This window comes from Bos taurus, chromosome 13 (assembly GCF_002263795.3).
Source record: "Bos taurus isolate L1 Dominette 01449 registration number 42190680 breed Hereford chromosome 13, ARS-UCD2.0, whole genome shotgun sequence".
Taxonomy (NCBI): domain Eukaryota; kingdom Metazoa; phylum Chordata; class Mammalia; order Artiodactyla; family Bovidae; genus Bos; species Bos taurus.
The window spans coordinates 32,385,449-32,413,311 of NC_037340.1; the positions used below are offsets into that span (position 1 = coordinate 32,385,449).

A 27,863-nucleotide genomic window follows, 5' to 3' on the forward strand; every position below is an offset into this window, starting at 1 on the left:
TTTTGTTTTTCCATTTAAAATGATGCAATGTTTCCCCCCTTTGAAAAATTGATTATCCAACACCTTTTCCAGAAACCAGGAGACTTATACACTGAGGAATGACTCAGTATGGAAGGTGCTTAGCTCTGTCTTGGACACATGGCTTCCAGTAAATGGTAGCTGTATGACCAATAGTTTTACCGATATTCTAGTTTCAGGAGGTTATTTGGTCCAAAGAAGGATTCATCTGACTCACCTCCCTGGGTCCTGGTGTCAGCCCCATACAATAGCTACTGGCCCATGGACTTTTCTCTAGGGCTGATTAGGGAACAGAAAAGGGCTGGTGTGGTTTTGGTGGTTTGTTTAACCTTGACATTCAGAGTTGGTCTCATTGAGAAGACTGCGCCTGTTTGCTGAGTTCTTGGCCCCTCACAGTTGAGTTGGGGAGAGCTTGGAATCTGCCTGGCTTGTGAAGAATGTGATTAATGCTTTGCTTTACAGATGGATGACATGTTTCTTTCTGACTCAGATGGTATTTTCCAGATGTTACCCAGTGGGATGCACAGCAGACATGGAATTAGATCCCCTGAAACTTCCACCTCAGAGAACAGATTCAAAGATGTTAGAGTAGATTATCCCACAGTGGGACAGCTCCCCTGGGGCTCAAGATAGGTATTACTTAATGCCTTCACTCTGAGGCTGGTGCCATGTCATGGACTGCTTCTTGGATCCTGGGAGTGTTCCCAGAAGCTCCTCGAGTGTCTTTGAAGAAAGACAGTTCTTGTCTTGCTTGGAAAGCTTCTCTTCCACAACCTATGTGTCTTTCTTTTTCTCACTGTCTCAACACATTTCTCCAAACACCTTCCTCTGTCAAGTAAACTTCTTGATCAGACAAGCCAGGCATCTGTCTGTGGCTTGTGAAACAAAGCATGGTGGAAACATTTTTAGTAATTCTCAAACCACCAACCTCTCTGTTAACAGCAGGGTGCAGTGATTGAGTCTCAGAAGGGTACTGACATCAGCTGTCTTAGGTGGGATAAGGGGGAAGCAGATGGTACCCACTAGATGACACTAGTGGTAAGGAACCCACCTGCCAATACAGAAGACGTAAGAGACATGAGTTCAATCCCTGGGTTGGAAAGATTCCCCTGGAGAATGAAACGGCAACCCACTCCAGTATTCTTGTCTGAAAAATCCCATGGACAGAGGAGCCTGGCAGGCTACAGTCCAAAGAGTCACAGGGTCAGACACGACTGAGCAACTGAGCACACATATTCCATTTTCATTCTTCTTAAGTGTCATCATAGTGCTAGAGACCGAGGATAGAGCTATGCACAAAGCAGACAAAATCCAGCCTTAGTGGCCCAGTTGTTATCAAGGGGAAATAGAAAATAAACAAGCAGACAAATTAATCTTAGAAGTCTAGTTCCATGAAAAAATGAAAAAACAAAAACAAAAACGTGAATGCTAGAGCTGCCATTAGCTGCCTCAGCCTGTTAGGCCCCTAATATGTGGCTCATCCCACCTGAGATATACTGGTCAGCGTAAACCACACAGCAGATTTCAAAGATTTAGTGTGACAAAAAGAATGTCAACTAGCACAGTGATACCTTTTAGAATTCTGATTGTGTGTTGAAATGATCATATCTTGCATATATGTGTATCTTGCAATAAAATGTATTATTCACATTAATTTCATTTATTTCTTTTATGCTTTAAAAGGTGGCTACTTGGGACTTCCATAGTGGTCCAGTAGTTAAAAATCTACCCTCCAATATAGGGAACTAAGATCCCACATGCCATGGGGCAACTAAGCCTGTGTACCCCAAGTAGAGAAGCCCATTTGCCACAACTGCTGAGTCCACATGCTGTAGAGCCTGTCCATGCTCCAGAGCTGGAGAAACCCCCACGCACTGCAATGAAGACCCAGCACAGCCAAAACAAAATGTGTGGTTACCAGAAAATTTAAAGTGTGCCTAGCACTTGTAGCTTGCATTGTATTTCTATTGAATAGCACTGTGCTAGAGAGCACAGGGCAGGGATGGGGACTTCCAACTTTGGACAGGGTATCTAGGAAGGCATCCCGGAGGAGCTGGCCCTTGAAGCTGAGACTCAAGAAATCAAGTGGGATAGAGCCTGGTGGAACTGACAGAAAGTCACAGAAGCAGAAGTGAAGTGAGAGCAGTCGAGAGAGGATAAGATGAAGTTGGCTAGATAGGGTAGGTAGAAGCCAGACTGAGGAGAAAATTATAAGGACTTGAATTTCATTCTAAATGCAATGGGGCATCACTTTAAGAGCCAGAGTCATCTGGTTTGAATCAAGGCAGCAAATTGACAGCTTGTGTTACCATAGTTGAAGACAGAAAGACTGCATTTAGGAAATAAGGACTTCCTGGGAGAGCTTCCTTATATAAAAGTTCAACCCTGACTGTCTTACTTGAATTAGGCTATTGAGGCTGCCCACTTTTCCTTCCTATTCATAAAATAATAAGCATCAGAGACTCTGTGGTGGTTAATGTTCTGGGACTATTTGTCAAGCTTTCTGTTTATTTTTATTTATTAATTTTTGCACAGTGCTTTGAACCGGATGCCCTGTTACTAATAGCTGGAGGAGATTTCGAGGATCAGCTCAAAGAGGAAGTGATCCAGCGAGTTTCTCTTCTCCTCCTCTATTACATCATTCATCAGGAAGAGATTTGTTCTTCTAAGCTCAACATGAGTAATAAGGAGTATACATTTTACCTGCACAGCCTTCTCAGCCTCAGGCAGGATGAGGACTCCTATTTCCTTTCACAGAATGAGACAGAAGATATCCTGGCTTTCACCAGGCAGTACTTTGACACTTCCAGAAACCAGGTAAGAAAGTCAGAATTGCTAACTAGATCTGCTGCTAAGATACAGTCTCAGAGCATGACTTTTTGTCACTAATATATTTGTAAGATGCTCAAAAACTTCTTAGAGAGGTAAGTAGTTGTGGTTTTTAGTGATGGGATGTTGTAACATAATTTAAAATTCTGAGTCTGAAGGGGGGAATGTAACAATTAATCAGTTGTCAGATGAGTTGTAGCCAGAAGCTGGGTAGAAGGGTGGGCAGACAGGCCAAGTAACAAGGCAGTTCTATTCTGAGTCCCCCTGAGCACTACAGTGAATGTGATTCATGGCTTTTGATCAGTCTCCAAGGACTGAACTCTAGCAGTGATTACAGTGTGTCTATCTGCCTTGCCTTCTGGTGAGAGAAAGAGAAGGTAGTAAGAGTTGGGAAGGGATGAATTTATTATTAGTTATTTCCCTGAGGATGCAGCTTGCAAAAAGCCTTATTCATGACAGTCAGCACAGACATTATCTCTTTTGTGGCTTTTGATTGGTGCTGCATATATTCAGCGGTCCCAAGTCTCTTCTTCTCTTACAGCTCCCATGCTTAGGAAACAAGCATCTTGTTGCCTCATTACTATTCCAGTAAAAGCTGACCTTTCAGTTACCTTTTTGCTTTCTGCTTTGTGGTGGAAAGTTTGAGCTGATAACATTCTCTGAACATGAACTCTTTTAAGCCATATTTTCTTAAAGAATTAATTAAGGAGCCACCAGCACATTTTGAAGAGTGTGGCAGGATGTGTTTTTTTTCCTCTTGAATTATTAATTGACATGTGTCTCAGTCCATCTGGGCTGATATAATATAAGTGTCATAAACTGGGTGGCTTACAAACAACAGAAATTTATTCTCACAGTTCTGGAGACTGGAAAGTCGAAGATCGAAGTGCTGGGTAGATTTGGTATCATCTCTGATGAGAGGCTACTTTTTGGTTCACAGAAAGTCATCTTTTCTTCGTGTCCTCACATGGTGGCAGGAGCAAGGGAGACCTGTGGGGTGTTATACAAGGGCACTAATTCCATTCATGAGGGTTCCACCCTCATGATCTAATCACCTCCCCAAAGCTTCACTTCCTAATACCATCACCGTGGAGGTTAGGATTTCATTTGAATTTTGGGCAAGACACAAACATTCACTTTGTGGCAACATATATTGATAAATTTAAATTCTTGACCTCAATTCTGGTTTCTAGGAGTTCAAAGGTATCTGTGCAATCATGCTGCAACTTAATGCCAGAAAACATACCCTCCAATTTGCTGTAAATAGGCTTAATTTCTCTCATATTTGGCAGAACAAATGGAAAGACAGTTTACTAAGAACTTTGTAGATGTCATTTCAGTAACTCAAAATCACATGAATCTCAAAACTTTGGCTATATATTTTTCTATTTCCAATTGAGAAAATGTGGTTCTTTTATAGAATTCAATTTTCTATTTAAATAAGGATGTGTCCCTACAGAAAAATTTCCTCAGTGCAACATCTATCTATATAATACAAGATCAGTTCAAATTAGCCACTGGGATTTTAGCCTCCTGTGTGTTACTGTCTTTTGATCTATACTAAATGCAAATGGAAAGCCAGCATTTAAAGGCAGATGGAGTGTATATATTTAATGCAGACTTCTGGTTATGCAACGTGTACTGCAAATACCTGAGTTTCTGAGTGTGTGTGTATGGGATTAAACATTCCTATAACAGAATAAACTACTTCAATATTATATGCAGATCTACTTTATTCTTATATTGAGTCAAGAAGAATTGAGCTACTTATGAGTCATAACCCTGTGCTGAACCTTGGAACTATCTCATGGAGGAAATCATTGTCTCCAGATCCTGGGTCCTGTGGCCCATGCACTTGGACTTGGGTTCCTCTAGGATGTCAGTCAGTCAGTCTGGACTTTGCAGAAGGCCTTTTGGCACCTCACTGCAGGCTGCTGCTCTCTGACTAGGGAATATATAAGGTCACAGAAGGTTCTGGCAAGCCAGGCCTAAAATGACTAGCAGGTCTTGGTTTGCATAGGACTCAATCTCCTTAAGTCACACCACTAACAGCAGCTCCAGCTGAGCCTTCACCAGCTCATTAAGAGAGACAACCTTACTCCATCATACCCTGTTTTAGCCACCTTCCCTAATGGTCCAGAGTCTAAACATCCTTTTAGTCCTTCCTTCTCTTCCTACTCGGTTTCATCTTCCTGACTCAGTGTCTGAATGCACCCTCCTCTCTCTGTTCTTTCTGCTCTTGCTGTTTCCATGGTAAATGTACCTGGTCTTCCACTAACCCTGCTTCTTATATGGAGCATAAATATTTTTGACCACATCCTAAGGACTTCAGGGATGGATACAAGCTTTAGAATCGTCCTTTGTCCTCAGTGGCACTTGGAGATGATTACTCTTTTACAGCTTCCATGAAAAACCCACCCCACCTCTATGCTGTACACACTCTGCTATTTTAACTTGTTATTGTCATTCACGAGTCTTCTGGCTACTTCTCCAAATTTGTTTAAAGTTTGATAACTGCCTCTTAGCCTTCCACACTGCTCCCCACCATAGCTATGAATAGGCTCTTGCCAAACTCACCAATTACAGACTTTAAAAAAACCCGACAGGCTATTGAATACAGTTCTCTAAACCAGCAGTCCCTGACTTTTTGGCACCAGGGACTGGTTTTGTGGAAGACAATTTTTCCATGGATGGAGGTGGGAGATGTTTCCAGTTTTGTTCACTGCTCACCTCTTCACGTGTGGCCCAGTTCCTAACAGACCATGAACCCCTACCTGTTTGTGGCCTGGGCTTAGGGGACCCCCGCCCTAAACCATAATGGAAAAGAATATGAAAAAGAGTGTGTGTGTGTGTGTGTGTGTGTGTCTGTGTGTATAACTAAGTCACTTTGCTGTACAGCAAAAATTAAACAATTAAACACAATAGTGTAAATTAACTATATACTTCAGTAAATAAATCTTATCAGTACTTTTCCCCCATTGTCCTGCATCACAAGGCAACATTGACATAGTAAACCTCCCCTTAGTTCCTCATTTGATGAACATACTTCCTCCTTCTCACACTCTTGTACATGGTATTTCTAAACCATTTATGTCCTGCTCTGTGCTCTCACTTTTGAAGTCAAGTCCCATCTCCATGAAGCTCTCTTTCTCTCATTGATTTCTTTTTTTTTTTTTCACATGTACCACACAGCATGCAGCCAATGCAGGAGACATAAGAGATGTGGTTTTGATCCCTGGGTTGGGAAGATCCCCTGGAGAAGGAAATGGCAACCCACTCTAGTATTCTTGCCTGGAGAATCCCATGGACAGAGGAGCCTGGCACGCTATAGTCTATGAGGTCTGTCTGTATATGAGTGGATGGCTCAAAAGAAAAATCTGGACTGGTATGCAGCAGAATTGAAGGTCATCAGTGTTTGGGAGTGCTTGGCATTGTGAGTGCATCTCAAGTAACAAGAATATAGTGAGGAGAGAGAAAACCAAAGTTGGGCCATGAGGGGCACCATGGCAAAGAGTTGGACACGACTGAGAGACTAACACAATATGGCATGTAGGATTTTAGTTCCCTGACTAGAGATTGAACCTGTGTCCCCTGCATTCAAAAGTGAAGTCTTAACTATGGGACCACTGGGGAAATCCCATCACTCATTGATTTTTGTCATCCCCCATTTCATGTTTTTTTCTCCCATTTCCATCACAGCCATCTCTTGGTTTTCTTCTCATTTGTCCAGCTATTCCTTTGAAGGATGAATGTGACCTGCCATCCCTTAAGCTGGGCTTCCCTTGTAGCTCAGCTGGTAAAGAATCTGCCTGCAATGCGGGAGACCTGGGTTCGATAACTGGGTTGGGAAGTTCCCCTCAAGAAGGGAAAGGCTACCCACTCCAGTGTTCTGGTCTGGAGAATTCCATGGACTGTATAGTCCATGGGGTCACAAAGAATTGGACACGACTGAGTGACTTTCACTCACTTCACTCACACAATGCCAAGGACTCCCAAACACTGATGACCTTCAGTTCTGGTGCATACCAGTCCAGATCTCTCTTTTGAGCCATCAACTCATATAAACACCTGCCTTTCAAAATTCCCCATTGGCTATTTCCTTGGCCCTTGAAATTCAATATTAAAATGGAAAGTAATTATTTCTATTCCTGAACCTGTCCTTTCTTTGATGTTGCTTATGTAGCTCATGAAATAGTCTTTACTTTGGCTTGTGTAATGCTGCACATTCCTGTTTTTCTTTCTCTCTGACCCCCATTTTCACCTATGCAGGCTCATCTCTCTTTCTCTGTGTAGATTTTTTTTTTTATTCCTATGCTATATGTTTTATCTCCATAATTTATTTTATAACTTGAAGTTGCACCTCTTATTTCCCTTTACCTATTTCACCCAATCTCCCACTCCATCTCCTAGGGCAGCCATCAGTTTGCTCTCTATTTCCATAAGTTCGTTTCCATTTTGTTTGGTTCACTTGTTTTTTAGATTCCATATATAAATGAGGTTATATAGTGTTTGTCTTTGGCCTCCTAATTTATTTCACTTAGCATAATGCCATTTTGTTGCAAATGGCAAGATTTCATTCTTTTTTTGGCTGCATTATGTTCCTTTGTATATGTATACATGCATACATGCTCAGTTGTTGTCTGACTCTTTGTGACCCCATGGACTGTAGGCCACTAGGCTCCTCTGTCCATGGGACTTTTCAAACAAGAATACTGGAGTGGATTGCCATCTCTTCTTCCAGGGGATCTTCCTGACCCAAGGATTAAACCTGCATATCATGTGTCTGCTACATTGCAGGCAGATTCTTTACCTGCTGAGCCATCGGGTATATATGTATATACCACATCTTCTTTATCTATTCATCAATCAATGGATGTTTAGGTTTCTTCCATATCTTGCCTATAGCGCTGCAGCCACTATGGAAAACAGAATGAAGCTTCCTCAAAAAATTAAAAGTAGAACTGCCAAATGATCTAGCAACACTCGTACTATTTACCTGAGAAAAAAACCTGCCAATTCAAAAACAGCCCTATGTTCACTGTGTCTAGATTTTAAGCATTAATGCTCTTTCAGGCGTGATCTTAGCCCCCGTCATTCCCTGTGCTTCCTCTGGGGTAGCGCACCTATAGTTAAAGATGACTCACAAGAGTGTATCTCCATCCCAGACCCACATAAGTTATTCAGCATCTTTTCTTTAAGGATATGGTAAAGGCACCTCATACTTCAAATACCCATAAGTCAACCCAGCAAGACCCAGTCTTCATGTGTCACTTCATAGGTCAGCAGATAAAGGCCCAACTAGAAATTTTATTTTCTGATTTTCTTCCACCTTTATATCTAATATATCTCCAAGTTCTACTGCTATTTCCTCCTGAAATAGCATAGTCATAGCCTGATGACTTTTCTCCAATTATCACCATCACTGTTTTTTACCTGGGCTACTGTAATAGTCTTCCAACTGTGCTTCTAGGAATCACTGACTCCCTTTCCAGTCTACTTGTTCTCCACCATGTAGCCAGAGTGAATTCATCAAAACACACTAGACCTGTAGCCCTATTCCAATCCCTTGCTCAAAATTCTCCTTTGGCTTCCAGTTGATTTTAGGATATAGGGCAAACTCCATTACATGCCAATAAACCTTTGGCCTTCACCATGCTCCCCTCTTGCCAGGATACTCAGCAATAACGTATCTGCTTGTGAATGCAGGAGATGCAGGAGACAGGAGTTCAGTCGCTGGGTCAGGAAGATCCCCTGGAGAGGGAAATGGCAACCCACTCCAGTATTCTTGCCTGGAAAATTCCATGGATAGAGGAGCCTGGTGGGATACAGTCCATGGGGTCACAAAGAGTTGGACACAACTGAGTGATTGAGCACACACACATGCACACACATCCACTTGATACTGATTCAGCTAGTAGATTGACTTATTATTTATAAAAATTGTGAGATGGCTGATGACCCAGATTTTTGTTTTGGATCCTTCTTCTTCCCTTCATATCTTACCGTTGGGAAGAACCTCTCTTTGGGAACGAAAAGAGAATCCATGTCATCACTAGCCTATGGCTGGAGTAAGTTTTGGTTGGTAAGGAGGAAGCTGAACCAAGTAGTTGAAGGCAGATATGAAAGGGAGCATGCTCTGTGATCATATAAGACAGCAGAGTCAGCTTGAAGTCAAGGTCAGGAATATAGATTTGAGTGTTACCAGCCTTCAGGCTGTACTTGAAGCTGGAGAAAAACAGTTCACCAGTTGAAAGGATGAAAGTTAAACTGTGCACCTCAGATTGGGACTTAGACCTATGGTATTTTAATTGAGATCACACCTGTTCTCAGGACTAATGAAGCTCAGATTCTTGAGGTCTCATCACAGAAAGAATTCAGTGAGAGACAAAGTGATAGTTAAGAAGTGGATTTATTTAGAGAGAAACATATGCCAAAGTGTGGGCCATCTGAGAATGTAGGCACCAGGGTGTGGGGTTGTCAGTTTTTAGAGGGCTGGGTAATTTCATAGACTAATGAATGGAAGGAGTAGTCCAGCTATTTTGGGGAAGGGGTAGAAGTTTCCAGGAATTGGGCCACTGCCCACTTTTTGACCTTTATGGTCTGCCTTAGAACTGTCATGGCCACTGTGGGTGTGCCACTCAACTTGCTGAGTGTGACAGTGAGTGTATACTGAGGCTCAAGTTCTAGAGAAAGTTGACTCATCCACCATCTTGGACATATTTGATTCGAATCAGTTTATGTCATGTCCCTCCTGTTTCATAAGTAGTCAGGGCAAGAGTCTCATTGGAGAAAATGCATCTTTAGATGAATAATGAGAAAGATTAGATAGGTAAGAACCACTGAGATGGGAGTTGAAAAATTCAGTGTCATGGCAGATGAAAGAAACAAATATTTTCCAGATAGAGTTCTATCTGAGACTAGAAAATGATGCTAGGCTGCGCTGTGCTGTGTTTAGTTGCTCAACTGTGTTCCACTCTTCACAACCCCATGAACTGTAGCCCATCACATCTCTCTGTCCATAGAATTCTCCAGGCAAGAGTGGATTGTCATGCCCTCCTCCAGGGGATCTTCCCAACCCAGGGATCAAACTCAGGTCTCCCGCATTGCAGGTGGATTCTTTATGGTCTGAGCCACCAGATGTTCTTTTCTTTCTTTTTTTTTTCTTATTTATTTTTGGCTGTACTGGGTCTTTGTTGCAGTGCACGTGTGGGTTTCTCATTGCAGTGACTTATCATGTTGTGGGGCACAGACTTTAGGGCCTGAGGGCTCAGCAGCTGTGATGCCCAAGTTTAGTTGCCCCATGGCAGGTAGAATCTTCCCAGACCAGGGATCGAACCTGTGTCTTTTGCATTGGCAGGCAGATTTTCAACAACTGAACCATCAGGGAAGTCCCTAGAGATTTTCTAATCAGAATAGCTTCGGAAGTTAACGTTTCCTTTTTACTTTGTGTCTGATTTCAGTGTATGGAAACCAAAGTGCTGCAGAAAAAATCTGGAATCCTAAGCAGTGATGGTGCCGATGAAAACACTCTTCCTCAGTTGGCAGCGACAATCATTGCTTTGTCCCTCCAAGGTGTTTGTCTGGGACAAAGAAACTTGCCTCCCCCAGACTATTTTACAGAATACATTTTCAGTGCCTTGAATAGTACGAATACTCTTCACCTATCAGGTAAAGATGCTTTTCATGAATTTCATTTCCAAGTCACGCCTACTAAATATAAACTGTGCCAAAAACAAAGGTGGAAGCATTGTGGTGACCGAGTTTGTTCAGGTATGTTTTAAACACCCTTTTTATCTCAGCTTGTAGTGAGACAGCCCAGGGGGGCCTTGTCAGGGCAAGCATGCTATGACATCTGTGGAGTGATAAGTCAAAAAAAAAAACAAAAACAAAAACTCAGCACCCTTGAGCAGGGATGATGAAATTGTGGGTAGGGAGTTGAAAGGAAAGATTTTTATGATCTGTTACTAGTACTAATTGGGATGTCCTAGGTGGCTCAGTGGTAAAGAATCCGCCTGCCAATGCAGGAGATGCAAGTTTGATTCCTGGGTCGGGGAAGACACCCTGGAGGAGGAAATGGCAACCCACTCCAATATTCTTACCTGGGAAATCCCATGGGTAGAGGAGCCTGGTGGGCTACAGTCTGTGGGGTCACTAAGAGTCAGATATGACTTTGCAAATGAGGGCACCCTAGTACTACTGTCTCTTTTGGTATAAAATGCTGGGCAATAGGTGACAAAGTATCTTGTAGAACAAAGGTCTCCAGCCTCCAGGATCTAATGCCTGATGATTTCAGGACCTGATGTAATAAAATAATAGAAATAAAATGCACAATAAATGTAATGTGTTTGAATCATTTCAAAACCACCCCCTCTCTCCCACCTCTCTTCCTCCCAACTCCCCACCACCTGGTCCCTGGAAAAATTGTCTTCCACAAAACTGCTCCTTAGTGCCAAAAAGGTTGGGGACTGCTTGTGTAGAAGGATAAAAGGATATTCCAAATGTTGCAAGAGGCTTGGTAGCAGTTTGCTTGGAACCATAAAAGTAAGTCGTGTCGTGTTAAACAAAAGCATTGTAAAATATGCGGCCTGGCTACATTTGTGACTGCCAGCATTTTAGGGATCTGAGAATAAAATAGGACATCGTGGAATGAAATCAGGATGTGTGTTTCACACATTTCTTTGTACTCGACAAGACATTAAGAGTGAAATGACTTAATTTTTTCATCTGCATTAGAATGCCCTGCTTTCTGGGCACACCAAGGGGACTTGGTGTGTCACTTCATAGCTGGTGCTTTTGCCAACATATTTCCTCTTGGGAAGTCACAACACAGAAGAGAAATACAAATTTTCCAAGACGCCAGCAGCACACTCATGATCTAGATAAATCTTCCAACTCTGAAAGGGATCAAGGGCTAAGAGTCATCCAAATCTGCACAGAACTTTCCCTGACTTGTTTATGTAACCAATTGAATGACAGATGTGTTTTTCTGTAATTCATTTTATATGCTTAAAGCCAGCAGTCCCCAACCTTTCTGGCACCAGGCACTGTTTCGTGAAAGAGAGTTTTTCCATGGACCAGGGGAAGGGGATGATGTAAGGATAATTCAAGGGCATTACATCTGTTGTGCGCTTTATTTCTATTATTATTAAACCTCAGCTCCACCTCAGGCATTAGATCCTGAAGGTTGAGGACTCTTGATTTGACTTGTGAACACAGAGGGGGATGGAGAGGATGGGACAAATGGAGAGAGTAGCATGGAAACATATGCATTACCATATGTAAAATAGGTGGCCAGTGGGAATTTGCTGTATGACTCAGGGAGCTCAAACCAGTGCTCCAGGACAACCTGGAGAGGTGGGATGGGTGGGAGGTTGGAGGGAGGGAACATATGTATTCCTATGGTTGATTCACAATGATGTATGGCAGAAATCAATACAATGTTGTAAAGCAGTGTATCCTTCAATTAAAAATTAATTCAAAAAAAAAGGAAAAAAATCTTCATTAAGATGAAAGCTGAAGTACCAGTCAATTGTGTTTCCTAGCTGTCATCACTAGGACAGAGACCAGGGAAAAGCATGCTGTGCTGAGAATGATTTTGATATGGGAAACAGGGATTATGAAATTCAGATTTTGGATGACTGAGTTTTAGCAGGACAGTTTCCATGTCAACCAAAGGAATGCAATTACTCCACTTTTCAAATAAAAATTTGTGCCACTTTGAAGGCTCAACACTGGAGTACAGAATATGGTTGGAGGCAAGCTGTACTGTAAGATCAAGGCGAGCTGTCTGCACATGAAGCCATCATGGATCTGGGATAAAAAACCCACATAATGTTTGTGACAGATGTTCAGTATCACTCGTTTGGGCACAAAGCAGCCACGTTTGCATTTGAGAACTCAGAATTCCCTCCCATCTCAGTACAATTAAATGCTTATTCCAGAGGCCCTGAGGCATTTTTTCTAACAGCTGCCTCTGAGCTAGGGCCCTACTGACACTGACTGCATTTTGGAGTAGGAGGAGCAAAAGTTTGCTACTTTTACGTGGGTTTTTTTTAATGTTTTTATTATAGAGATTGTCAAATATAAATAAAAGTAGAAACAATAAAACAATGAACTCCCATGTACACAGTCCCTGCCTCAACAAGCAACAGCAATCTGGATTATCTTATTTTATATGTTCCTCCATTCTCTCCCATTACTTGATTATTGTTGCTCACTTGCTCAGTCCGCCTCTTTGCGACCCCACAGACTCTAGCACGCCAGGCTTCCCTGTCCTTCAGCATCTCCTGGATCTTGCTCAGACTCATGTCCATTGAGTTGGTGATGCCCTCCAACCATCTTGTCCTCTGTTATCCCCTTCTCCTCCTGCCTTCAATCCTTCTTAGCATCAGGTGTTTTCCAATGAGTTGGCTCTCTGCATCAGGTGGCCAGAGTATTGGAGGTTCAACTTCAGCATCAGTCCTTCCAATGAATATTCAGGATTGATTTCCTTTAGAATTCACTGATTTGATCTCCTTGTAGTCCAAGGGACTCTCAAGAGTCTTCTCCAACACCACAGTTCAAAACATCAATTCTTCAGCGCTCATTACTTGATTATTTTGAAGCAAATCATCAACCTGTTGGTATTTCTGTATGAATCTCTAGAAGAGAAGGCTTTTTTTAAAAAGCATCTATTAGTAGTATCACAACTAAAAAAGTGAATGATTCTATAATGTTCATATTTTTCAGCTTTTAAAAAATATTTTCATTTTTTATTGAACTAGGATCTAAATAAGGTCTATAAAATGTGAATTATTGATATGTCATTGAAGTTTTTTTCAAGGTGTCATGCCCTTCCCCTCCACTATATTTTGTGGCAGTTTTTTTTTGTTGGAGAAATGTGCCAGGACTCTGCTGTTTTATGTGTACCAGCTTTATAGTATATTTTAATTTCTGGTAGATCTAGCCTTCTTCATTGCTCTTCTTTTCAGGGTTTTCCTGGCTTGTTCATTCTTACTGACAAATATCACCTAATTGTTAAATTCTGGGGGATAAAAACCTTGTGATAGTATTATTCTAATTGTGAAAAAAAAAAAAAGAACTTAGAAATGATATTTACAAGATGTTACATTTTTAAATCCCATAGTATGTCTTCCTATTTGTTCATGTTTACATGTCTATTTTGTGGAGTGTTTTTATTGTTTCCCTCACATAGGTTTTAGACATTTCCTGGTACATTTATACCTAGGCATTTAACTTTCTTTTTGTATCTCTTAACTGGGGTCCTCTCTTTCATTATAGCTTCTAACGGATTTTTGTTTGTCCATATGAAGGTTAGTGATTTTTTTTTTTAGATTAACTTTGTAACTCACTCCATGATTAAATCTTTCATTTTATTTTTGCCCTAATTATTTAGAGTTTTCAGATATATAATTATACCATCATAGATATAGATTTGCGTCTTGTTTTTCAATTCTTGTGTCTCTATTTTCTTTGTTACCTGATTATATTAGTTAATAACCTCAATATAATAGTGGGTATTTTGAGAATGAACCCTTACCATGTTTTTGACCTTGAAAGAAAAGCTTCTAGTGTTTCCTCATTGAGTTTAGAGAACATAGGATAAAAAGTATTTATTACAGTCTTTTATATTAATCCATATATTTACATTTCTAGTATTCTTTATTTCTTCCTGTGGACTCAATTTACCATTCTGGTCATTTCTTTTTAGTCTAAATAACTTCACTTAGTCTTTCTTGTAAGACAGGTCTGCTGTCAAAAAATTCACCATTCATTGTTTATCTGGGAATAATTTTATTTCACTTTTGTTTTTGAAGAGTTGTTATGCTGGGTATTAAATTCTTAATTGACAGTTATTTCTCTCAGCATTTTGAATATCTTATTCCACTACTTTCTGGCCTCCATTGTTAAGATGATAAGTTAACTGTTAATTGTACTGATGCTCCTTTGTATGTGATGAGTCAGTTTTCCATTACTACTTTCAAGATATAGCTTTGTATTTGACTTGTTTTTATATTTATCCTATTTGATGTCTGATGAACTTATTGAAAATGTATATCAAGGTTTTATATCAAATTGAGAATGTTTTTAACCATTATTTTCTTCAATTTTTTTTTATAATTCTTTCTCTCTCTCCTCTCCAAGTGACTGCCATTGCATATAGGTCAGTGTACTCGCTGTTTCCCATAGGTCTCTGAGACTTGTTCTTTTTTCTCTTTCTGTTCTTCAGAGTAGATTATTTCTATTAATTTATCTTCAGTTCAGTAATTGTTTTTTCTGCCATCCCAACATGCTGCTGTGAATTTTTCATTTCACTTATTCTAGAAAAGACTCTGATGCTGGGAGGAATTGGGGGGAGGAGGAGAAGGGGACGACAGAGGATGAGATGGCTGGATGGCATCACTGACTCGATGGACGTGAGTCTGAGTGAGCTCTGGGAGTTGGTGATGGACAGGGAGGTCTGGCATGCTGCAGTTCATGGGGTCACAAAGAGTTGGACACGACTGAGTGACTGAACTGAACTGAACTGAACTGATTCTTTTAGTCCAGAATTTCCATTTAGACTTTATATAATTTTGATCTCCTGATTAAAAGTTGCTGTTTGTTAGCTTATTATTCTTATACTTTCCTTTAATTTCTCAAATATTATTTTCTTTAGTTCCTTGAACCTACTCATGATCGCTGCTTTGAAGTCTTTGTCTGTTAAATCCAACATCTGGGAAATCTCAGGGGCATATTTATTGACTGCTTTTTCACCTAACTCTGGGTCCCACTTTCCCAGTTACTTTGCAGGTCTCAAAACAATTTTTTTTTAAACTGGCCATTTAAAATAAAACACTGTAGCAACTCTAGCTTGTAATTTTCCTAATACTGATGGTAACATTTAGAAAATACCAGAAATATATTTTTACAAGTAAGAAGATGAATAAATCTGAAGAAATTCACCATTATATTTATTCAATTATTCTGTGTCAATCAATTTTTAAAAGCCTACATTGTAGCAAGGGAAACTAAGCTGCAATCTATAAACTGACAACCATACCACAGCTGCCTTAGAAAACGAGGTCTATTTTGCCCCTACAATCTCAGCTCCTGTTCAATTCCTCTTTCCACATTAAACATTTAAGAGGATATAATTAGATTGACTTTACTTTAAAATCATAGTTAATGTATTAAGGATGTATGGTGCTTAAAGTGAATAGAGTTTCTAAGGATTAATTCAATTTCATCTTTTGTTTTCATTTTTATAGGGAACACCTAGAAAAAGAATTAGTGGACTTACCAAAAGGCACTCCATTGATGGAATTGCCCATTTCATCATGGTTCAGCTCTAAAGCTTAGGCAAGATGTTGTAAGGGAATCAATATCCATGTGAAGTATAAATGTTCTTCATTCTTATTCAGAATAATTTCTTGGCTTTTCATTAGAACTTGGAAATTTTCTTAGTAACATATCTATGCTGTGGCCATGTGAAATTGTGATTATTCTGAAACTGGCTTGTCTTTATTCTGACACTAAATTTTGTATGAAATTTCTAGAACTAGACAAGCTCCTCAACACTCTCTGGACTAAAAGTACCTGTATCAGAAAGGATAAAATCCATCAGCTTAGAAGGAAACAAAACAGCCTAACACTTCATGATGGAGACTACTCTAATCTATCTGTATCCATGGACCCAGAATCAGAAGATGGTCCAATTTCCTGGGATCAGGTATTGTCATTATTCCTCTTGTACTGTTGTACTGTCAAAGGAAGCAACTGTGAACATTCTCTAAGACTTGTAGAAAACTTCAAGGGTTATGTAGATTTCCTTAAATGTAAAATATTCTATTTCCTCAGTGTAGTCAGGGTTTTTTCCTTTTACAAGTAGATCTCTGCAGATTTAAAACTTGAAGCCAAAATATTTAGGAGAATAGTATATATTACTCTTTCCTCCATACTGAATTCATGAATAATTCAGTAAACATGCGACCATTTATCATTCACCATTGTGTGCACTAAGGGTAAAGAATTGAACAAAAACAGGCACAGCTCCTATGGAGCTACCAGGATACTGGGTGAATATAGACATATAAAAATAATGAATGCTTCAAATTTAGATTGGATTATGATGAGATTACTTTGGATTGTGAGCAACAGAGAAATGTTTGTATAGTAGGTGGCACTAAGAAGGTTTTTGAGAAAAGGCGATATATGGACCTATAAATATATTCTTATTCTTACTTCCTTAAGTTGTGTTCCAAAGTACATTCATTAGTCTACTAGATAATACTTGCTTTTGTTTGTCTTGTTTGTTTGTTATTTGGCTGTGCTAGGTCTTTTTGCTGCACTAGGGCTTTCTCTAGTTGCAGCGAGAAGGGGCTGCTCTGTAGCTGTGGTGCACGGCCTTCTTATTGCAGTGGCTTCTCTTGTGGAGCACGGGCTCTAGGGCCTGCAGATTCAGTGGTTGTGGCACACAGGCTTAGTTGCACTGTGGCATGTGGGATCTAAGTTCCCAGACCAAGTATCAAACCTGTGTCCCATGCATCTGCAGACAGATTCTTAATCACTAGGCAACCAGGGAAATCTGGATAATACTTTTTTCTTTTTGGCCTTGCCTCATGGCATGTGGGATCTTAGTTCCCCAACCAGGAATTGAACTCACACCCTCTCCATTGGAAGGGCAGAGCCTTAACTACTAGACTGCCAGGGAAGTCCTGTGATACTTCTTTAAAAAGGGTGTTATTGTCAAATCTGTTTGGGAAATAGAGATATCTATTGCACTGTAGCATATTAACATGCCTGGGGAGGTCCTGCAGTAAATAAAATTCTTTAGTCTTATTGAATTCAGCATTTTTCAGACTCTGTTACACATAGAAACCTTCTCTGCCCTTATCATTTAACATCTTGGAAAATTGATATTCCATGATAATGGCTTATATTTAATGAGTAAATGAATACTATGTATTAGACACTGCAGTTTCCCCTGCATTTCTTCATTTAGTTATTACAACAGCTGTATGAGGTTAGGTTAAATGAGTCCATCCTACCGATGAGGAAATTGAGTCATGGAACTAATAAGTAGTTGATTAAGTTGACAGAAACTGAGGATATATACATAAGTTGTCCCATAGCATATTCTGTGTTCTTAACAACTATGCTATTGTTTAATAAATGTTGATTTAAGGAAAATAAGACTACTTTTTATTTGTATCTTGGATGAGTTATTATTCCTATTAAGCACAAATCTGTATATTGAAAGAGCAAAGTTCTGTAAACATTTCTAACAATAGTGACTATTGTTCCTGTAAGTTATTAATACATGATTGAGCAGTATTGCATATTTTTGCTATGATATATTTTAAAAAGTCAATTTCTAGTAATTAGGCCACATAGTAAAGGCATCAATTAAAGTTATTTTAAACTCACAGTATATTCACTAAAGGTAACAAGTTGATGCCTGTATTAATCTTTGTTTGTGAGGTCTCCTTAAATATTCCTTCAGGGCCAGCTCTTCTTAGGAAGGGAACTCATTTGTCTGATGGAGACCCTATTTGCATAAATAATGAAGGTTATTTCTTAAAATTTAGGGATTACTTACTTAAGACATGCATTTTCTAAGAACAGTAACTGTCATCTTCTGTGATGACTATGCAAGATAAACAAAACCGCTTCTTTCTTGTTTCAACATTCACTTTCTTTGTGACTCTTGAGGGGACCCTGAAGTAAGAGACTAGATCTGAAGATCCTGCTTGTATTATTTGGACCAGTCAGTCTCAAAGTGTTGTCCCTGGGCCAGCAGTATCAGCAGTACCTGGGGCCTTGTTGGTTGGATTCTCAGGTCCCAGCCCAGAATCTACTGAATTATACACTCTGATTGTGGAGCCCAGCATCCTGTCTTTTAACTAGCCCTCCAAGTGATTCTCAAAACTAAAATGCAGGAAGTGACACTTTAGAACATGTTTGTAAAGTTTCCACAAAGGTCTTATGACATCAACACAAGTGTACAAGTATATTGAAGTTTTAGGTAAAGGAATAAAGCTATTTAAAGGTTATTGACTGAATCATCTAATTTTCATTCTACTTTCTTCTTTATTAAAAATAGTTTGCCAAAATTTAAAGGAAATGATGAATCACCTTTAAGGACATTTGTATTAGTGATTTCAGAAGAAATGTAATGCAATAGTAACCTAAATTGTATAGGAATAGCAAGTAAATATCAAGGGCATAGAAGCTTATAATAGAATAACCTTACTCTACAAGAAGGTGTTCTGGAAACTATTCAATTCCTTGACAATGAACTGGGGAGAGATGCACGGCATTCTCTTCATGTCTATGTCTCCACTCTTTTATTTCCCAGTCAGGCATTTTTCATTAAGAATATTTATTATGAAAGATTCATCATATTTATGGTTAGTTTCCCTTTATTGTTGCCAGTATTTTTAATGATGATTGATTCTATTCCATGATTAATAAATAGTGCAAAAGAGACTATTGCCTTTTGTGTAAATTATTTTGATAAAGGGGGAAAAATTTACAAATTAAGCTTTCTGTTGTTGCTTCTTGTAGTAGAAACATTTTGGAGTTCTTGACCAGTCTTTTTGAGAAATGCCTTCCCCACCCACAGGGCTGAGTCCAGCAGCCATATTTGAACAGTATGATGTCATTTCCTGTCTTGGGGGCAAAACTGATGGAATCAAATAACACTGTAACAAGAAAACCTATCCGTGGCCTTGCTGAGACAATCAGATCTGACTCAATCCAATCTTTTTTTTTTTTTTTTTTCAGTTCACAGCGATCTTTATTATTTATAACTCCATATTAGAGATTTCATCTATAAAAGATCTCAATTGACATCCTTTTGAAACTTACTACTAGTCTTCTGTGTTTTTTGGACTTCCCTGGTAGCTCAGACGGTAAAGTGTCTGCCTACAATGCGGGAGACCTGGGTTCGATCCCTGGGTCAGGAAGATCACCTGGAGAAGGAAATGGCAACCCACTCCAGTATTCATGCCTGGAAAATCCCATGGACCGAGGAGCCTGGTGGGCTACAATCCATGGGGTTGCAAAGAGTTGGACAGGACTGAGCGACTTCTGTGTGTGTATGTGTGTGTGTTATTAGTACATCATGTGTGCATACTTCATTCTTTCTTCTATTTATGAACATGTGTGCATACTTTATTCATTCTTTCTTCTATTTATGAACATATGAGTTATTTACAGTATTTCGTAGTTACAAGCATACTATTACAATGAATAATGTTGCTGTTCAGTCACTAAGTCATGTCTGACTCTGCGACCTCATGGACTGCAGCACGCTAGGCCTCCCTGTCCCTCACTATCTCCCAGAGTTTACCCAAGTTCATGTCCATTGAATCAGTGATGCTATCCAGCCATTTCATCCTCTGCTGCCCTCTTCTCCTTTTGCTTTCACTCTTTCCCAGCATCAGGATCTTTTCTAGTGAATCAGCTCTTCGCATCAGTTAGATGGAATGGGTTGGGGCTTATACGGCCTGTTTTTTTTTAAAGATTTTTTAGATGTGGATCTCTTTTAAAGTCTTTATTGAATTTGTTATAATATTGCTTCTGGTTTTTGTTTTGTTTTTTTGCCTGTGGGGCATACAGGATCTTATCTCCCCAAGCAGGGATCGAACCTACACCCCTTGCACTGGGAGGTGAAATCTTAACCACTGGACTGCCAGGGAAGTAACTGGCCATGTGTTTATTAAAGAGAGAGGCCAGACTATGAAAGGAAATAGATGTTTGCAGGGGGAAACAGAAAGGAGAAAATACAGAGCCCTGAAGAAATAGAGAAAAATCTTTGGTTTTCATTTTCCAGCTTCCAGTTGAATTCCTTAAAATGTGGCTGTCCTTGCCCTGTCAGACATCCTCTGTAACCTTAATACATCCTCCTCTGGGTGTTTGGTGGTTTAAGTGGCTCTGTTCTATGCAACAAAACATCTCCCAATCAAGATAAAGCTTTTTAACCTTTGGGATCATCCCAGAGGATTTGTATGTGGGAAAAACCAGCAAACATCATCATTTTCTGATTAGCCATGTGTCTTTGTTTAAAATCCCTACTTTCTATAGCATGGCACATCAATCCTTGGACATCACTGATTTTTTTAAAGATACCTTACTGTGACCTCAGATCACACTGCTCTTGCATTGGGGTCTTATTTCATTAGAAGACATCCGTTTGTGGTAGTGAAACTACACACCCTTCTCATCCACATATGAAAACTTTTCAATGTAATTTTTGATGCATAAAATGTCAGCCCTTAACACTTCTGAAGTGGACAAATGTTTTCAGGCAGTTGTTAGAGATCTGTTTCATTTATTGTATAGCTACTTCTTTCATAAATATCCCTATACAATATGAAAAAATAGATAAAAATTAGTGAAACCTGTAGGCAATAACAATGATTTTAGTTGTTTTTGTGGTGAAGGACTGTCAAAGAACATGGGTCACCATATCGTTTAGTGCTCACACACCAGCAAGTTGACACAGCATTCACTTTTTAAAATATTACCTTTACTTTTATTGCTTTTGAAAATTCATGTTGCCGACACAGACTTATTAAATCAGATAATATTAAAGACAATGCTCTTATTCCTCCAGAGCTCCTTTTTATCCTATAAAGTTTTAACTTCATTAATAATACAAAGCCATGCCCCCAACAAGAGTCTTAAGGCTTGCTTAGGCTGCTGGTTAGTACACCATCCAGCACATTGTAAAACACTGTACATCTCTTTTCAGGAAAGAAAAATGTGTGCAAAACTCCTACTACACAATACTCAGAATGAAAGTGAGATACAGCAGCTTTAATCAGAGCTGAAAAGCAATCCTCAAGAATTATGTATGGACAGAAGATTGCAGGGAAGCACACGTAGTAATGGTTTCATGTGTTGACTTGAACCCTTCCAGTTTAGTCCTGATCCCTCCAGGATGGTAGTTGATGGTGAATTTGGTCCAGTGCTGAGGTTGGTAACAATGTATGTTCTGCCTCCTACAGACTTGCTTCTCTGCCGGGCAGTTGGTGAACATATTTCTACAGAACAAGCTTTCACCCATTTCTAAGGAGGACTTTAAGCAAATGAGTCCAGGCATCATTCAGCAATTGCTCAGCTGTTCTTGCCAGCTGCCCCAGAACCAACAAGCAAAAATCGCACCCACCACTCTGGAGAGTAAGTCCTGGCTTTTCACTCAGAAAGCCATTGCACGCAATGCACACAGTCCACACAATGGATTCATGACGGTGAAAGAAGGATACGTACCATACACCAGGCACCGTTTTAAGCATTTTACTTTGATCAGCTCATTGAGTCATTATAACAATGCTACCAGCTAGAAATTATTATTATCTTCACTTTAGAGACGATGAAACTGAGGTACCTGGAAGTTAAATAACTTGCCCAAAGACACATAGCTAGTAATTGATAGAATTGGGATTCAAACACAGGCAGTGTGGCCTCATAGTCCTTGTTTTTAACCACCTGTGCTATACTACAGTTCAATGAATATTTAATATTTTGTAGCTAACTTACATAAATCGATTCTATCCCCTATCTTTGACTCAGTCATAGACCATAGTTGAATCACAGACCATAGTTGAATAGCTCTATCATTTCAAGAATGTTATAGAAATGAAATCCTACAGTATGTATCCTTTTGGGATTTAGGGTTTTTTTCCACTCATCAAAATTTCCTTATAATCTATCTAGATTGTTTTGTGTATTAATAAATTGTTTTTTTTATTACTGAGTAGAAGCAGGGCAAAGGCTAACAGAGTTTTGTTAACAGAACACACTGGTCGTAGTAAACACCCTCTTCCAACAACACAAGAGATGACTATACATGGACATCACTGGATGGTCAATACTGAAGTCAGACTGATTATATTTTTTGCAGCTGAAGATGGAGAAACTCTATACAGTCAGCAAAAACAAGACCTGGAGCTGACTGTTGCTCAGATCATGAGCTCCTTATTGTCAAATGTCAGACTTAAATAGAAGAAAGTAGGGAAAAGCACTAGGCCATTCAGGTATGACCTAAATCAAACCCCTTATGATTATACAGTGGAAGTGAGAAATAGATTCAAGGGATTAGATCTGATAGATAGAGTGCCTGAAAAACATGGAAGGAGGTTTGTAGCATTGTACAGGAGGCAGTGATCAAAACTAACCCCAATAAAAAGAAATGCAAAAAGGCAAAATGGTTGTCTGAGGAAGCCTTACAAATAGCTGAGAAAAGAAGAGAAGTGAGAGGCAAAAGAGAAAAGGAAAGATATACCCATCTGAATGCATAGTTACAAAGAACAGCAAGGAGAGATAAGAAAGCCTTCCTAAGTGATCAATGCAAAGAAATAGAGGAAAACAATAGAATGGGAAAATTAGAGATCTCTTCAAGAAAATCAGAGATACCAAGGGAATATTTCATGCAAAGATGGGCACAATAAAGGACAGAAACAGTATGGACCTAACAGAAGCAGAAGAGATTAAGAAAAGGTGGCAAGAATACACAGAAGAACTGTACAAACAGGTGTTAATGACCCAGATCACCACGATAGTGGGTGTAATCACTCACCTAGAGCCAGACATCCTGGAATGCGAAGTCAAGTGGGCCTAAGGAACAAACTACGAACAAAGCTAGTGGAGATGATGGAATTCCAGCTGAGCTATTTCAAATCCTAAAAGATGATGCTGTGAAAGTGCTTCACTCAATATGTTAGCAAAGTTGGAAAACTCAGCAGTGGCCACAGGACTGGAAAAGGTCAGTTTTCATTCCAATCCCAAAGAAACACGATGCCAAAGAATGTTCAAACTACTGCACAATTGCACTCATCTCACAAACTAGCAAAGTAATGTTCAAAATTCTCCAAATCAGCCTTCAATAGTACATGAACTGAGAACTTCCAGATGTTCAAGCTGGATTTAGAAAAGAAAAGGCAGAGGAACCAGAGGTCAAATTGCCAACATCTGTTGGATCGTAGAAAAAAACATGATAATTCTAGAAAAACTTCTGCTTCATTGACTGCGCCAAAGCCATTGACTGTGTGGATCACAACAAACTATGGAAAAATCCTAAGATGGGAATACCAGACCACATTACCTGCCTCCTAAGAAACCTGTATGCAAGTCAAGAAGCAACAGTTAGAACCAGACATGGAACAACAGACTGGTTCCAAATTGGGCAAGGTGTATGTCAAGACTATATATTGTCACCCTGCTTATTTAACTTATATGCAGAGTACATCATGTGAAATGCCTGGCTGGATGAAGTACAAGCTGGAATCAAGATTGCCAGGAGAAATATCAATAACCTCAGATACACAGATGACACCACCCTTATGGCAGAAAGTAAAGAGTAACTAAAGAGCCTCTTGATGAAAATGAAAGAGGAGAGTGAAAAAGTTAGCTTAAAGCTCAACATTCAAAAAATGAAGATCCTGGCATCTGGTCTCATCACTTCATGGCAAATAGATGGGGAAACAATGGCAATAGTGAGAGACTTTATATTTGGGGGCTCCAAAATCACTGCTGATGGTGACTGAAGCTATGAAATTAAAAGACACTTGCTCCTTGGAAGAAAAGTTATGAGCAACCTGAACAGCATATTAAAAAGCAGAGACATTACTTTGCCGACAAAGGACCATCTAGTCAAAGCTATGGTTTTTCCAGTAGTCATGTATGGATGTGAGAGTTGAACCATAAATAAGAGTGAGCAGTGAAGAATTGATGCTTTTGAACTGTGGTGTTGGAGAAGACTCTTGAGAGTTCCTTGGACAGCAAGGAGATCCAACCAGTCAATCCTAAAGGAAATCAGTCCTGAATATTCATTGGAAGTACTGATGCTGAAGCTGAATCTCCAATACTTTGGCTACGTGATGCAAAGAACTGACTCATTGAAAAGACCCCGACACTGGGAAAGATTGAAGGCAGGAGGAGAAGGGGATGACTGAGGATGAGATGGTTGGATGGCATCACCGACTCGATGGACACGAGTTTGAGCAAGCTCCAGGAGTTGGTGATAGACAAGGAAACCTGGCATGCTGCAGTCCATGGGGTCGCAAAGAGTCGGACACGACTGAGAAAATGAACTGAACTGCTTCTTTGGTATGAATATATCATATTTTGCTTAACCATTCACCTTTTAAAAAACGGATTGTTTTCCGTTTTTAGCTGTTTGGAAAAACTTACTATGAACATTTCTGCAAAAAAGGAAAAGTCAATAGTTGAGAAATACCAATGTATAAGAGAAAGAATATCAGTGTCAGGATCAGACATGCAGAGTTGAATCATGCTATCTGTCCCCAGCCAACTCTGCCATCTTCTACAGTCTATATTTCTCAAGCCTGTCTCTTTCCCTGCACCGTGGGAAGCAGTGTTCCCACAAGGCTTGTTACCCTTTCACACATCATGGTGCACATGAAATAATGAAGGCATGTTGGGGTAAACCAAAGAGATTGCTCTGGGCTGGCAGTGACCATGCCAGGGAGGTACGAGCCTCCCGGATGTGGCAGCCCCAGGAAGTGAAGGGACCACTATTCACACTTGGGACTTCCCTGACAGTCCTGATGTTAAGACTCCATGTTTCTAATGCAGAGGGTGTGGGTTCAATTCCCAGTCAGGGAACTAAGAGCCCACCTGTGGCATGGTACAGACAAAAGAAAAAAGAAAAAGAATTCACACTCACCTGTGACCCATAGCATCATCACAGTAGGTGAGCTTTATTGTAAGACTTCCAGGACACCAGTGAAATTCCAATGGGATAATATGTACAAAAGTGTGTTCTATAAATTTAAAGCACCTGAAGTTTATTTATTTTATTGCAATAAAAATGCCATTTTATTTACCTGAGTTCTTCATAAAGATCTTTTGAAGACATAAATATGAGGACCAAAATGATCAAAATGATCTCAGAGTGAGGAAATGTGTTTCTTACCACTTACCAAAATGTCCTATCATTTTTAATAAACTATAGTCATAAGTAGTTATAAAATGTTGTGTAGAACTGGACACATGGCATGTGGACTGTTAGATTAAAAATTGGACAGAATAGAGAATCCATAAACAACTTCATCCCAGAAGGGACTTTAATCAGTGGAGAAATCATTCAATTAACTGTGTTGAGAGAGTTTGGAAAAACAAAACCAGAAAAATAACCAAAAAATGGTGGCCTAAGAACTGGCACCCCACTCCAGTACTCTTGCCTGGAAAATCCCATGGACAGAGGAGCCTGGTGGGCTGCAGTCCATGGGGTCGCTACAAGTCGGACACGACTGAGCGACTTCACTTTCACTTTTCACTTTCATGCATTGGAGGAGGAAATGGCAACCCACTCCAGTGTTCTTGCCTGGAGAATCCCAGGGACGGGGGAGCCTGGTGGGTCTCTGGGGTCGCACAGAGTCGGACACGACTGAAGCGACTTAGCAGCAGCAGCAGCAAGAACATGTATGATGAATAGTAAAAATATGACAGTTAACCATATTTAAAATATTACCTTTGATCTGAGGATGTTACATTTTTTTTTCAGAACTGCTTTTCTTCTTTGAGATAGTCTGCAACGCCCATCATAGCCAAATTGTTCAGCCCTTATTTCTAACTCATAATAGATTCTACATCAAGTGACTCATCATGCCAGGCCTATATATTTTAAGACTTCACATTCGCTGAGAGGAAAAAAACTTCATTAAAAGTGAGCAGCTAAATAATTCAAGACCTTGTGGCCAGTGATAGCTCAAAAATGGATGAACAGGACTGGATCATGGCATCTAGGAGCTCCCATATTTATTTCTACTCCTTGACACCATGTCTGGTCATACAGGCCATTCAGAAACAGTGTTTTGGACTGAAGATCCAAGAAAAAGTTTATTCCCATTTAAATTAACTTCTTTATCCTTCTAGGAAACAGTCTTCCTGAGAAAAATTCATATAAATCATACTCACTAAAGAACCTAAAAAAAAATCACTGTCCTCAATTTAAAATGTTGCATCATATAACTAAAGAGAGAGACTTGTGATATTGCCCTTTTGAAAGTACAGGAATGTAAGATGTTAAAGAGTGGAAGACACAGAAAGATGTTATTAAGAACACAGTGTTCAGTATGCTGAAATTCAACTTCTAAGAGCTGTCTTCAACTGAATTTCCAGGAAAGAATGTTATAGCTGAGTAGAAATCATTTCAGATCTATTCAAAGAAGCTGCTTGGAATTGATTAAAATTTTATTATAATTGGTAGTACATCCAGTTCTGTTGTAAGGATGAGAAACATTTATAAGGAATCTGGGTCCAATCAAGACACCATGACACTATGTAGGGAACTAGAGTAAGTCTGCAGAGTCTGGTGGCAACAAAAGTCAGAGATTTTATGATTTTCAGATTGATTCTTGCCACAGGAGAGCAGGTGAAATCTGACTCATAGAAGACCTAGAAAGTTTTACAAGCCCTTAAGGAATGGAACATCCTTTGTCTTCCAAAACTACACTGTAGCTCAGTAGTCATCTACAGATATGAGAGTTGGATCATAAAGAAGGCTGAGCACTAAAGAAGTGATGCTTTTGAACTGTGGTGTTGGAGAAGACTTTTGAGAGTCCCTTGGACTACAAGGAGATCAAACCAGTCAATCCTAAAGAAAATCAACCCCAAATATTCATTGGAAGGGCTGATGCTGAAGCTGAATCTCTAGTACTTGCCCACCTGATGCGAAGAGCATCAGACTCATTAGAAAACATCCTGACGCTGGGAAAGATCGAAGGTGGAAGGAGAAGGGGATGACAGAGGATGAGATGGCTGGATGTCATTGCCATCTCAATGGACATGAATCTGAACAAACTCCAGGACACAGTGGAGGACAGAGATGCCTCGTGTGCTGCAGTCCATGGAGTTGCAAAGGGTCAGATTCGGCTTAGTGACTGAACAACAAAGCCACCCTCAGGACAAAGGGAAAAGAACTGAAGAACTCGAAACTTTGCCTTTTGCCTAGGAAATATCAACCCCTAATTTGTCCTTGTGAGTTCTTGACATTTGGTGATATT

General features: G+C 39.7%; 1 protein-coding gene across 7 annotated transcripts in view; it reads left to right on the forward strand.

Annotated features, from left to right (window-relative positions):
* Positions 1–27,863, forward strand: part of SLC39A12 (solute carrier family 39 member 12) — an 84,321-nt gene that overhangs the window by 10,640 nt on the left and 45,818 nt on the right. For all 7 annotated transcript variants that reach the window (XM_025000653.2, XM_025000649.2, XM_025000650.2 and 4 more), the window contains exons 3-6: positions 2,554–2,835; positions 10,308–10,515; positions 16,386–16,558; positions 21,843–22,014. In XM_025000653.2, the coding sequence (XP_024856421.1) occupies positions 2,554–2,835; positions 10,308–10,515; positions 16,386–16,558; positions 21,843–22,014 (835 nt within the window). The remainder of the gene's footprint in view (positions 1–2,553; positions 2,836–10,307; positions 10,516–16,385; positions 16,559–21,842; positions 22,015–27,863) is intronic.